The sequence below is a fragment of the Petromyzon marinus genome, chromosome 54 (genome assembly GCF_048934315.1).
Source record: "Petromyzon marinus isolate PM22_M1 ecotype Great Lakes invasive population chromosome 54, UKy_Petmar_22M1.pri1.0, whole genome shotgun sequence".
Classification (NCBI taxonomy): Eukaryota; Metazoa; Chordata; class Hyperoartia; order Petromyzontiformes; family Petromyzontidae; genus Petromyzon; species Petromyzon marinus.
In genome coordinates this window covers 10,747,119-10,760,689 of record NC_133720.1, presented here as the reverse complement: position 1 = coordinate 10,760,689, position 13,571 = coordinate 10,747,119, and the positions used below count along the sequence as shown (strand labels likewise).

The 13,571-nt window shown below is 54.8% G+C and overlaps 1 protein-coding gene across 1 annotated transcript; it reads left to right on the top strand.

Moving 5' to 3' along the window:
• Positions 1 to 277: 277 nt before the first annotated feature.
• LOC116954231 (D-beta-hydroxybutyrate dehydrogenase, mitochondrial-like) lies at positions 278 to 13,208 on the top strand. Its single transcript, XM_032974792.2, has 6 exons — positions 278 to 1,239; positions 3,855 to 3,965; positions 5,729 to 5,873; positions 7,803 to 7,955; positions 9,723 to 9,844; positions 10,413 to 13,208. The coding sequence occupies exons 1-6, from the start codon at positions 1,006 to 1,008 to the stop codon at positions 10,740 to 10,742; spliced, it is 1,095 nt and encodes a 364-aa protein (XP_032830683.2). The 5' UTR covers positions 278 to 1,005; the 3' UTR covers positions 10,743 to 13,208.
• The last annotated feature ends 363 nt before the right edge of the window (positions 13,209 to 13,571 follow it).

Here is a 13,571-nt window from a genome sequence, read left to right as displayed (position 1 = left end):
TCACATGTTTTAAATCGATTACACAGTGAATATTGAACCGAAGCTTGACTTTAAACATTTTAATCGCAAATCAAATCGCAATATCTGTCAGAAAAATCGCAATTAGACATTTCCCCCAAATCGTTCAGCCCTCGACCGTGTGTGTCTGTGGGTGTGTGTTGGGGGGGGGGGGTCTCCCCCTCTCCTATGCTGCGCTCTGATGACCCCACTCCCCGACCCCAGCGTGGACTTTACAGGAATCGAATCTAGACCGCTGAAGTCGCACACGAGTGCGGCCAAGTCGATTCGAATCGAAACTCGCCCGCACCTGTGCACTCACTCGCTCGCTGCGGGTCTCTCGTTCTGTCTGCGTGTGTCTCAGTGTCTCGGTGTGTCTCAGTGTCTCTCTGTGTCTCAGTGTCTCTCAGTGTCTCTCCCAGTGTCTTTCTGTCTGTGTCTCTCAGTGTCTCTCTGTCTGTGTCTCTCAGTGTCTCTCTCTGTCTGTCTCTCTCTGTGTCTTCGTGTGTCTCTGTGTCTCTCTGTGTCTCAGTGTCTCTCTGTGTCTCTCTGTCTGTGTCTCAGTGTCTCTCTCTCTGTGTGCCTTCGCGTCTCTCAGTGTCTCTCTGTCTCCCTGTCTGTCTCTCTGTCTGTGTCTCAGTGTCTCTCTCTGTGTCTCTCTCTGTCTCTGTCTGTCTCTCTCTCTGTCTCTTCGTCTCTCTCTGTGTCTCTCTCTGTGTCTCAGTGTCTGTCTCAGTGTCTCTCTGTGTCTCTCTCTCTGTGTCTCTCTGTGTCTCAGTGTCTCTCCGTCTCCTTTGCTGCTCGCTCCTCTTCATCTCGCCCCCCTCCCTCGTGTTTTTGGTGTTGTGCGTGGTGGCGTGTGTGTGTGTTTCTATACTTTTGTGTTTGTGTTGTTGCTGCTGCTGCTTGTGACTTTGTGTGTTTCGTATCGAAATCGACTCCAGCGCTGTTGCTGCTGTCGGCAATAAAAGTGGTTTACAAGTGAATATCTCCTCCAACTCTCTCGCCATGTCCTCGTCCACCACCACCACCACCTCCTCCTCCTCGCCGGGCCGCGTGTCCCTGTGCTCGGCGCTCTCCATGCTGCTCCTGTCGCTGCTGCTCACCGCCGCGCTCGGCCTCTGGCTGCCCGCGCTGCTCCAGGCGCTGCTGGGCAGCCGCACGGCGCTCGCCATCGTGGCCGCCTACGGCGCCTTCGCCCTCACGCTCAGCAAGCCGGCCGTGCCGCGGGGCAGCCTCGCGGTGAGCAGCACGGGGCGGGGGGGGTGGTGATGGTGGGGGTGAGGATGATGGTGGTGGTGGGGGTGATGATGGTGGTGGTGATGGTGGTGATGATGGTGGTGGGGGTGATGGTGGTGGGGGTGGTGATGATGGTGGTGGTGGGGGTGGTGGTGATGATGGTGGTGGTGATGATGATGGTGGTGATGGTGGTGGTGGCGGTGATGATGGTGGTGATGGTGATGATGATGGTGGTGGTGATGATGGTGGTGATGGTGGTGGTGGTGATGATGGTGGTGGTGGGGGTGATGATGGTGGTGGTGGTGGGGGTGGTGGGGGTGATGATGGTGATGGGGGTGGTGGTGGTGGTGATGGTGGGGGTGATGATGGTGGTGGTGGTGGGGGTGATGATGATGGTGATGATGGTGGAGATGATGATGGTGGTGATGGTGGTAGTGATTATGATGGTGATGATGGATAAGGGTGGTGGATGTGGTGGGTAGACGGGGATGATGGAATGTGCCCAGGGCCGGATTAACATTTTGTTAGGCCCCTGGGCTACAGGTACTGTGAGGGCCCTGGGCTACAGGTACTGTGAGGCCCCTGGGCTACGGGTACTGTGAGGCCTCTGGGCTACAGGTACTGTGAGGCCCCTGGGCTACAGGTACTGTGAGGCCCCTGGGCTACAGCTACTGTGAGGCCCCTGGGCTACAGGTACTGTGAGGCCCCTGGGCTACAGGTACTGTGAGGCCCCTGGCCTACAGGTACTGTGAGGCCCCTGGGCTACAGGTACTGTGAGGCCCCTGGGCTACAGGTACTGTGAGGCCCCTGGGCTACAGGAACTGTGAGGGCCCTGGGCTACAGCTACTGTGAGGCCCCTGGGCTACAGGTTCTGTGAGGCCCCTGGGCTACAGGTACTGTGAGGGCCCTGGGCTACAGGAACTGTGAGGCCCCTGGGCTACAGGTACTGTGAGGCCCCTGGGCTACAGCTACTGTGAGGCCCCTGGGCTACAGGAACTGTGAGGCCCCTTGGCTACAGCTACTGTGAGGCCCCTGGGCTACAGGAACTGTGAGGCCCCTGGGCTACAGGAACTGTGAGGCCCCTGGGCTACAGGTGCTGTGAGGCCCCCTCCCCCCAGCAATATTTTCAGAAAAAAAAAGTTAAATAAAAAAATATTTTTACAAGGCTAACAACAAATAAAATTCAGCATTCACAAACGAAATAACGTTTCGCTTCATCTCTGGAGGCCCTCCAGCTGGTGGAGGCCCCCTGGGCTGCAGCCCCTGAAGCCCCCCACGCCTTGATCCGGCCCTGGATGTGCCCATGTGGTGGAATGGAGGTGATGTGAGAAGGTGGATGGGGAACGTGGTGGTTGTGGTGGTTGTGGTGATGATGGCAAATGTTGTGCTGGACATGGTGGTGAGGGATGTGAGATGGTGGATGGGCATGTGGTGGTGGTGGTGGTTGGTGATGATAGCAGACACGGTGATGGATTGGGGATGCGAGATGGTGCCCTGGTCATAGTGGGACGAGGAGGATGGAGTGGTGGGGTTGAGTCGTGGTTGGGGAGAAGGGTGGACCGATGGGTCGGTGGATGTGGCGGTGGATGGCGGGCAAAGGGCTGTCCATAAATGACGTCACGCACCTGGGGGGGGTGGGGTCAGACATTTGTGACGATGTGTGACGAGGGGGGGGGGGTTTGAGAAATGTGACGTCACATCAAAATGCACAACTTTAGATAAATATAGACAACACGTTCTACTAAATTAAATAGACTTTTTAATAAATGTTTTCTCCTACAACATCAGAGTGCAGCGCCACATTAAAAACGCACTACAATAGTTTAAAGCGATTTGAAGCATGTTTTATATATTTTTGGGGGGGGGGAGGCAGAGCTTTGTGACGTCATTTGAGGGGGGGGTCTGACTTTTTGTGACGCCGTGTGACGAGGGGGGGGGGGGTAAAAAATCGTCCAAAATCGCGTGACGTCATTTATGGACAGCCCCCAAGATTCCTAACGGCCTCATCCTGCCTCTGTCCACGCAGCCGTGTAAATGGGTACACTGCAGGACGTCTGATGTGGTGTAGGTAACGTGTGGGTGCAGTACTCCCTATCTCTATCCAAGGCGTGTAGCCAGGGTGAAAGAGGAGGCCCAAAAGTGTCTTCCACTAGGAGGGGGCCCAAAGGGCTCCGTCTAGTGGCGCGGCATGAGAAAACAGCAGTAGCGCGAGCGGGCAATTGCAGGGCTGCACCTTTATCTGTGTCTCGCATGTGTACACGTGCATGTGTGTGTGTGTGGTGCAAGCGGGGAGCGGTGGTGTAGCGGTTAGCGCGCCGCGCTACAAACCCGGCGACCCGCGTTCGATTTCCGCTCACGGCCAACACCGGTGACTGTTATCTAAACCAGTCCTGTGCCCTTCCCCTAGGTCGACTCGGCCTCAAATGAATTCCTGGTGCGGTGTGTAAATACGGTGCCACTGGGGAGACAAAGGCGGTCGGGCGTGGTGCTGGCTGCCCACTCGCGCCCCTCGTGTGCCGTGCCGGCCTTCGCAGATGCTCCCTAACAGCACTTGCCCCAACAGTCTGTTAAGGCTACACGGGGGTGGGGGTATCTTTTGTCTTTGCCTTGTGGTGCAGGCGAGTGGCAAGGCGGTGCTGGTGACGGGCTGCGACTCGGGGCTGGGCCGGCTGCTCGCGACTCGCCTGCACTCGCACGGCTTCTCCGTGCTCGCCGCGTGTCTGCACAAGGTGCGTGTGTGTGTGCGTATGTGTGTGTGCGCGTGTGTGTGTGTGCTCACAAGGTGTGTGTGCGTGTGTGTGCTCGCAAGGTGTGTGTGCGTGTGTGTGCTCACAAGGTGTGTGTGCGTGTGTGTGCGTACGTGTGTGTGCGCGTGTGTGCTCACAAGGTGTGTGTGCGTGTGTGTGCTCACAAGGTGTGTGCGTGTGTGTGTGTGTGTGCGCGTTCGTGTGTGTGCTCGTAAGGTGTGTGTGTGCTCACAAGGTGTGTGTGCGTGTGTGTGCATACGTGTGTGTGCGGGTGTGTGTGTGTGCTCACAAGGTGTGTGTGTGTGCGTGTGTGTGCTCACAAGGTGTGTGCGTGTGTGTGTGTGCTCGCAAGGTATGTGCGGGTGTGTGCTCACAAGGTGTGTGTGCGTGTGTGTGCTCACAAGGTGTGTGTGCGTGTGTGTGCTCACAAGGTGTGTGTGCTCGCAAGGTGTGTGCGTGTGTGTGTTTGCTCGCAAGGTGTATAACGGTGAGGGAGGGTTCCTCGCCGACGAACAAACCTGCCGTTTTCACCGGCATTGGTTCATGCGAGCCTGCCTGGCTCTGCCGATTAGACGACGCTGAACGTCGAAACGGGTCCAAGGGTTTCGCTTTTGTTCCGTCAATCCTGCGGAAGTTATGCACTCCCAGAAGGAAGGCCGTTCGGCCGACGTGATGCGTAACGAATATTAAGTATTTTTTTTATGCGGAGAGTCGAAGGAGACGTGTTGTCCGCTGCGGTCTTTTGTTTCAGGGCCTGCGGTCGTTTTGAAGATCCTCTTTTTAACTCGGCCGACTTTTTTCTGACCCTATCGCCTTTTCCTCTCTGCTCAGCTCTGGTGACCGCTGCTTCCTCGCTCCTCTCAATCGGCCTCTGATCAGCGGGAAGTCGCCGCTCCTTACTTTGCTGTTCCCGCTGTCTAAGAACTTCCTCACCCGCCTCCCGCTGCCTGAGCACACGACACGTGCCCCGTCCAACTCAAGAGACGTCTCCTCGCTGATAAAATGTGACGCAACATTTCTGCCAAATCGCAAAATAAATTCACAAACTCTCGGCGCCGAACCTAATCCGTTGTGAAATGTTGCCTGAAAGTATTGCTGAGTGTAGGCTGCCATCGTGCCCAGGATGTGGTCGGCGGTGGTGGTGGCGGTGTGATTAGCTCAGGGTGCTGGTGAGGTGCACTGGCTAGCAAACTGTACCCGCGCACGCGCGCGTACAGTGTGTCAGTGCGTTGAGGAGTGTGTGGGTAGCGGTGGTGTAGCGGTCAGCGAGCTGCGCTACAAATCCCACCACCCGACTTCGATTCCCGCTCACGGCCACCAACACCGGTGACGATTATTTTGAATCGGTCCTGGGCCCCTCCCCTAGGTCGACTCAGCCTCAAATGAGTACCTGGTGCGGTGTGTAAAACATCGCCACTGGGGAGACAAAAGCGGCTGGGCGTCGTGCCGGCCACGCACCCCCTCGTGTGTGTCGTGCCGGCCTTCATAAGTGCTCGCTAACAGCACTTGCCCCGACAGTCTGTTAAGGCCAAACAGGGGTGGGATCTTTTGCCTTGTGGTGCAGGCGAGCGGCGAGGCGGTGCCGGTGACGGGCTCCGACTCGGCGCTGGGGCGGCTGCCCCTCGTCTCGCCTGCACTCGCAGAGCCTACTAAAGCCTACGCCTGTGTGCGTGCGTGCGTGCGCGCTTGTGTGAATTTTAGTATTTCTCGCTTGCTTGCTTGCTTGCTTGCGCGCGTGCGTGCAGGACGACGGCGGGGAGGGTGCACGGGCGCTGGAGAGCCAGGCCTCGGAGCGGCTGCGCGTGCTGCAGATGGACGTGCGCAGCGACGAGCAGGTGGCGCGCGCCAAGGAGCTCGTGCAGCAGTACCTGCAGCAGCAGCACATGCAGGGTGCGTGTGCGCGCGCACGTCGGGACGCGCCGTGCAACGGGGCGGGCGCGTGGACACGAGCGCAACCGGGTGGACGCGCGCGCGCATTTGTGGGCTTGTTGTAAAAAGAAAGTCTTGTTGATTGAGGCAATCGTAGTGGATTCGGGAAAAAATCGTTTTGGCTGGCTCTCGCGCTCTCGCCTCGCGCGCGTCTGCGCGATGGCGTCACGCCTCCCCACACACCCACCCTCCACTCGGGCCTTGTGTCCCGCGCAAATGCGTGGGCAGTGCTAGCAATGACGAAAAAAGTGTATTCAACTTGCAACGCGCCGCCACAGTATTCTCGAAGAGAGAGGGGACGACTCGGAGGCGTGAGGTGAGGAACCACGGATGAGCGGGATGGCAGCAGCAGCAATGCGGCGGTGTGCCGGCGCCAGCAACTGCCCAAGCTCAGCGGTCCTCTATATATGAAGGTGTTATTGGGCGATTAATTGGTGTTTGTACACGTGGGAGGAAACCGGAGGCACTTGGAGAAAAACCGCGCGTGCGAGGGAGAAGCACTCGATCCCATACCGACGTAACAGATGGTGTCCACATTTTCGTCGTACCGCCTTCTGGCAAGAGCCAGGGGTACGGCACCTCGACGCCTACGGGAAGGGAGTTGTTACCACAACATTTGTGTGTGTGAGCCACCAATTCTCGCCGCTGCCTCTACAGTGCCGGATTACAGGCAGCCACGTGCACAGCCACCACCGCCGCACCGGCTATCCGTACCTCGAGCCGTCTCGAGTCATATCCCGAACCTGTTTATAACAGCGCAGCAAATCGCCAATTCTCTCGCTGCCGCTGCCGTTGCTGCCTCCGCGGCTGGAAGCTTTACGCAGGCTGCCCCATCCCATTGGGGAGCTCGGTGGGCGCGGGTGTTGTGGGGGCCGGCCGTAAGCGCGGCCTTGCCACGAGCAGAGGGGGTGCCACGCTCTTGACCGAGTTCATAGCCTTGGACCGGCAAGGGGAGGGCATGCGATCAGTTGGGTGCACCGAACGGACTGGCGCAGGTGGTTCAAAGTCTCTCCCCGGCCGGCCGCGAGGAGATAAAGGTTTGCGTGCAGCGTGTGATTTAGTTACCAGGCTAATTCAGGGGTGGGATTCCCCCGCTATATCCACTTTATTTGTATCAAGATCCCGTTATTTCAATTAAGATAACAATTAGTCCCGTTTGCGGCTTACGTTGTGGTATTTACGGTGCTTTTGAAACACATTAGAATTAAATAGAAATGGACGTGTAAACAAAAATGGTTAATAAAGGCTCCATTGAAACCATAAAAAAACAAGGCCATTCTAGGTCGACTCAGACTTAAACTGACCACCTGGCGCGGTGTGAAGACAACGGCATTGGTGCTGGCCACGCCAAGCACCCAGCGCGCCGTTTCCGGACTTAACCCTTTCCCGTTCCGATGCCGTACGGCTACGTCATCACGTATCCGTACGTATGTCTTTTTCTTCCGATTCCGTTATGATGACGTACGTGTACGTCATCGGAACGGAATCGATCCCGAATGGAATCGGGAGTAAAAGGCCGTGTAGGAGAGTGAGTGGCAGAGTTTGGCGCCAGCTATCGTAGACTGCGGTCGTGTCACTACGGCTCTCTCTGCGGTGAGTGCAGTGCCTTTAAAGACATCGGCGCTACGCCTCTCTAAATAAAATGAACACCGAACCGCTCGCGCGTTCCGAGATTCGGCGGTGAACGGCACGCCCACCACCCTCCAACTTGCAGACGTCTCGGAACGCAAAAGGGTCAATAGGTGCTCGCTCGCAGCACTTCCCCCAATGATAGATGTTCAATTTAGCGTGCTTTTGGGACTTTTGCATCGATTGCATTGTGCGCAAATCGAACATCGATTGCCCGCCAACGGGAAGCGACGTCGCCCTGTCTCCACGTACGCGCCGCAGGCCTGTGGGGAGTGGTGAACAACGCCGGCGTGACGGCGCTGGGCGACGCCGAGCAGGTGCCAGTGGACCTCTACCGCGACGTCACGGACGTCAACGTGTGGGGCACCGTGCGCGTCACGCAGGCGTTCCTGCCGCTCGTGCGCGAGGCCAAGGGTGAGCGTGCGAACCCCCACCCCCCCTCCCGGAGTGCCGCTAGCGTGTAGAGCCTAACGACGGACAGAACGGCACGCGATTTTGCACACCGGGCCGGGTGCTCATTTGAGGCCGAGTCGACCTAGGGGAGGGCCCAGGACCGGGTCAGATATCCGTCACTGGCGTTGGCCGTGAGCGGGAATCGAAACTCGGGTGGCGCGGTATGCAGGGCAGCGTAGCGCTGACCGCTGCATTGCACACACACACACTCGCGCGCATGGCACGCGTGCACACGTGTCGGCGCGTACGTGCGCGCCAACACGTGTGCACGCACGGCTCTCTCTGTCACTCCGCTGCCGGACGAGGGCCCTCCCCGCACCGTACCGGGTCGCGGGGGCCTTTTGACCCGTACCTCATCGCGCGGGGTGGTGCAGGACGGTGACGGCAGGGATGCCGTAGAGGGGCTTGTACGACAAAGCGCTTTGCTGCACTGCCCACAGTGCAGCCACGGTCGGAATACAACGCTCGCAGGGTTTGTGTAAAATAAATAATGTCGACGTGGTCAAGAATCTGAATGGAGGCTGTCCTGTGCAGGCCATTTTGTTATCTGAGCCGGACTTTGGAATCGCGCTGCCTGAAACTCGGGGAGTGACCAACAATTTCGTTGGCCCATTTTAATTGTCACAGAGTAACCCTGGCCACCCGAGTTGGATTCTTGGTGTGTGTGTGCGACTCGGCCTCAAATGAGTACCTTGTGCGGTGTAGTAAACATCGCCACTTGGGAGACGAAGGCGGACGGGCGTGGTGCTGGCCGCCCACCCCCTCGTGTGCCGTGCCGGCCTTCATAGGCGCTCGCTAACAGCACTTGCCCCAACAGTCTCTTCAGGCTATACGGGGGATCTTTGTCTCTTTGTGCGTCCTTGTGCATGTGCCTGTGACCACCTCCGGTGTGACAGCAGAGGTCTCACTCCGAAGCGGGAATATATTTTCATCAGCTGCGTAACGCTGTGTGGCAGCTACCCGGTCTGTCGCTCCACACGAAGCTTCGGGTCTTCTCAGCCACAGTCATGCCCACCCCTCTCTATACCCCCGTAATTGAATATCTTAGCCAGTTAGAAACATTTAGGCTGGCCTGCCTACATCCATCCTGGGTTTAACCAGGCTGGATTGTGTGAGGAGTTCACAAATCCTCGAAAGATCTGGGGAAGTCCCATCGGTGAGCTCTTCCGACAGGCAAGGCTGCATTGGCTGGGTCATGTAGCCCGCATGCTCAGCCACTGCATCCCAAAACAGCTTTTGTTCGGCCGGACAAAGGGGGCAAAACGAGCGCGGCAAGGGCTAGAGAAGAGATGGAGTGATATGGTACTAGAAAACGTGGAGCTGAGTGGACTTGCCATTGACTGGTACCAGCGGTGTCAAGATCGGCCTCTGTGGAGGAGGCTCGTGAAGGACGCTACTGGGCATTTGGAGGTAGTCGACCCTCCAGCAACAACGGAGGGCGGAGGAGCGACGCTCACAACAACCAGCATAACACCGGGTGGCTAAAGCACAGCAAGTTAGCATAGTAGGGGGCACAGGTGGTGCATCAGCCAGTCATCTTCAGTCAGCCAACCCATGACACCTGGGCCTGTCCCGTGACCTGTCAGCGGGCGTTCGACACTTCACGTGGCCTTAAAGTGCACCTGGCTTGGCACAAGCGCTGTGGTGGCGTCACCGTCACTTAGTGGTGAATGGCGGTTATTGTCGTTGTTGTTGTGCGTGTGTGTGATCGTGCGTGTGACCGTGCAGGCCGCGTGGTGAACGTGACCAGCATGCTGGCGCGCATGCCCGTGGCCTCCTGGGCGTCCGAGTGCGTCTCAAAGGCAGCGGCCGCCGCCTTCAGCGACTGCCTCCGCATTAAGCTGCGCTCGGTGAGCTGAGGCTGGGCGCCTTGCGTACGTAGCCATCGCTTTATCTCTCATCGCTTTATCTCTCTCATCACTTTATCTCTCGTCACTTTATCTCCCGTCGCTTTATCTCTCGTCACTTTATCTCTCGTCACTTTATCTCTCGTCACTTTATCTCTCGTCACTTTATCTCTCATCACTTTATCTCTCGTCACTTTATCTCTCATCACTTTATCTCTCATCACTTTATCTCTCGTCACTTTATCTCTCATCACTTTATCTCTCGTCACTTTATCTCTCATCACTTTATCTCTCTCTCGATGCAGTCGTGTCGAGTTTCAAATTCGATTCGCAGGCAGCCTAAAGAGACCCTATTTGGAGTATTTGGCTGCTATAAATTTCCACTTGATAAGCCACTTCGCCGAGTTATCATTTGTGATAGCCAGGTCGCTTCTGAAAGAGAGCCCTGTAACTGAGTGGGTCCTCACCTGGTAAAATAACAAGAGCAGTTTAGTTTGGCTCACCCGCCCCAAAAAACAGTTTGCAAGGCCGCGCGGGGTGGGTGCCTTTTGTCTGCGCGCGCGCGCCCTAGGCGGGCGTGACGGTCTGCGAGGTGGAGCCCGGAAACCTGACGGGAGCCACGGAGCTGCTGAGCCCCGCCCGCCTCGACTCCACGCTGTCCGCGATGGCCGACGCGTTGAGGCCCGGCCAACGCGACCGCCTGGCGCTCGTCGCGCGCTCGCTCCGAGCCGGCGGCGCCACGGGCGTGGAGCCGGCGCTGTGGGCCGTGAAGGACGCGCTGGTGTCCCGCTGGCCCTACTCGCACTACCACCCGGCCGACCTGCACTGGAAGATCCGCGCCTTCTTGGTGTCGCTGCTGCCCTGCGTGCTCACCGATCGCGTCTTCGGCCTGCACGTCTGATCGCGCTCCCCGCGTCGTCGTTCAGGGTTGTCGCCGGCGGCGGCTGCGGCTGCGGCTGCGCTTCTCGCGAGCCCTTTCCGCTACGACGATCGGTCTATCGCGCGTGCGCTTAATTACGCCGCCCCCGGAGGTCGTCCCAAGTCTAAATTGTGTCGCGCGTTATCCTCCACCAATGTATATCCCAGGTGTGCCGTCGGCACCGTGAAATGAGACGAAATCCCATTCGGGTATTTAATCGAAGCAGTTGTGTGTGTACCCCTTTGAATTTAGAGGACAGTCCGTGGAAGCGGATATCACAGAGCTATTGTCAAGGTCCCTTCAAGTGAGCCCTGGTCAGCACAGCGGGGAACGACACTTTCCCCACCACTTTGCGTATGAGAGTAGTGTTCGTCGCATGGCGGTTAAACAGAAGTTTTTACTCGTTGACAACCAAACATTTTGGAATAGCAAAAGGCAACAACTTCTAATATTTTTCCGGACCAAATCATTGCTCCTCCGGTTGTATTCAACGGTTTTATTTAACTTCACTTGTGTTTGTCGTGGTCAAATCTTGTAATCAAAAGTTAGACTTCTTCCTGTATTCCAATCAATTCCAATTTTTTGCTACACATACTCAGATCCGGTGACAATGCATGCCTGTATCAAAATCGGCCTCAATTCATCAATTAATTGCCTCCTTTCAAGCAATTACAATTTTTGTATGGACGGCTTATTAATTATAGATTTTGTGTAGGTCAAAAACGCCGCAGTCCCTAAACTGTGGAAACGAAGTTGTTAATAAAACCGTTGTTTAAAAAAAACTTTTTTGAAGGAGTTTATTACTTATCAGTGCTGGAATTCAGCCCGATTAAGCGCAGAACCACATGTAACGTGATGGGCTTTTTTGAGCGGTAAATTTTATTTTCGCATGACATCAACATGCAACGTGATATCACACGCAACGTGGCATCAACACGCAACGTGGCATCAACACGCAACGTGACATCAATATGCAACGTGATATCACACGCAACGTGACATCAACACGCAACGTGACATCACACACGTGACATCAACGTGACATCAACACGCAACGTGACATCACACACGTGACATCAACGTGAAATCAACACGCAACGTGACATCACACACAACGTGATATCTACACGCAACGGTGCAGTCGTGTTCGTGCCGGCTCGTGTTCGTGCCGGCGAGTGTTCATTGGTCTCGTGTGGTCTTCTTTAATTACCTTAATTCTTATTAATTACCTCCCCTGGTATGAAGGAGGTTGTGGGTTCGATTCCAACCCTGACACCTGTATATTTGGAGTTTGCATGTTTTCCCCGTAATTGCGTGGATTTGTCCCTTCCACATTTAAAAATCTAAATGCGTTTAGAGTATTTGGCTACTATAAATTTCCACGAGCTAAGCCACTTTTCGATGAGCTATCATTTGCGATAGCCAGATAGCTTCTGAAAAAGAGCCCTGTAGCTCGTTGGGCTTTACCTGGTAAAATAAAAAAAATAGTTTATAGTTTGACTCTCTCTTCCCCCTCCTCTCCCCACTCTCTCTGCAACCCACGTTTTAACGGCAGACGAGTGCTGAGCGATGTTTGTGTCCATTGTGAATGGGCAGACGATATGACCTCCCTTCCTATGTCTGTCACTCAGTGATTTAAAATAACAAGTGGGGGTTATTTTTTACTACGACACATCCGGTTAACCATGCGGCATTCTGGGAGTGCGTTGTTTCATCGGCGTTGGTTTGGTACAAGTCAACCTTGACCTTAATCGGCACGCAGAGTTCGGGCTCCTTTGGTGGCCAGTGGTCGACATTTTACCACCGAGTGATAGAAGACCGATTTGTGGCATCGTGCGGATAGCAATAAAAACCCAATTCTCAGCTTAAATAACGACGACTGCAGAGATTGCTTTGCATTAAACCCATGGCGCTGAAAAAAAAACACTTAAATGGCGCTGACGTCACCACGGCGCTTGTGCCAGACTAGGTGCACTCCAAGGCCACGTGGATGGACAGATATGGGATGGAGGCGTGCATTGGCTCATTTAAAAAAAAAGAGTTGGCAGTTTCCGACACTCACAAAGAGGATACAGGCTGTTATTATCCACGATCTAGAATGTGATTTTAAGTGTAGGATTATGTTGCATAGATTATTTGGTAATTCGAGCGGCATGGAAATGCGGTTAATTTCACTTTGAATATCACCGCCACAAAATAAGATTGCATCGTCCATACATAACTGATCTAGCTGCAAAGTTAATTCGATGTTTGTGCGTCGCTAAGAGCACAAGAATATAACCCTCGGTTGACACGTTTAAAATCAGAAGGTAATTTAAATTGCCAATAATTGAGAAGTGTAACGTGTGGAGTGCGACGGTGCAGTCTTTAAGTGGTCAATATTAACTTTTTTAAAGCTTTGTGCGCGTGTGGAATGAAAGTAACATTAAAGTTTGTTTAGTGTCGTAATCGTGTTCACCGCGATGCTTTGAAGCAGTTTACGACATCCTCTCACTGATGTACAGTGAGGGAAAAAAGTATTTGATCCCCTGCTGATTTTGTACGTTTGCCCACTGACAAATAAATGATCAGTCCATAATTTTAATGGTAGGTTTATTTGAACAGTGAGAGACAGAATAACAACAAAAATCCAGAAAAACGCATGTCAAAAATGTTATAAATTGATTTGCATTTTAATGAGGGAAATAAGTATTTGACCCCTCTGCAAAACATGACTTGGTACTTGGTGGCAAAACCCTTGTTGGCAATCACATAGGTCAGACGTTTCTTGTAGTTGGCCACCAGGTTTGCACACATCTCAGGAGGGATTTT

Excerpts from the sequence above, each read along its gene's own strand:
- LOC116954231 (XM_032974792.2), top strand. The coding sequence starts at position 1,006 with ATGTCCTCGTCCACCACCACCACCACCTCCTCCTCCTCGCCGGGCCGC. Across the intron at positions 1,240-3,854 it reads TGCCGCGGGGCAGCCTCGCG|GCGAGTGGCAAGGCGGTGCT; the intron begins GTGAGCAGCACG and ends CTTGTGGTGCAG. Across the intron at positions 7,956-9,722 it reads GCTCGTGCGCGAGGCCAAGG|GCCGCGTGGTGAACGTGACC; the intron begins GTGAGCGTGCGA and ends GTGACCGTGCAG.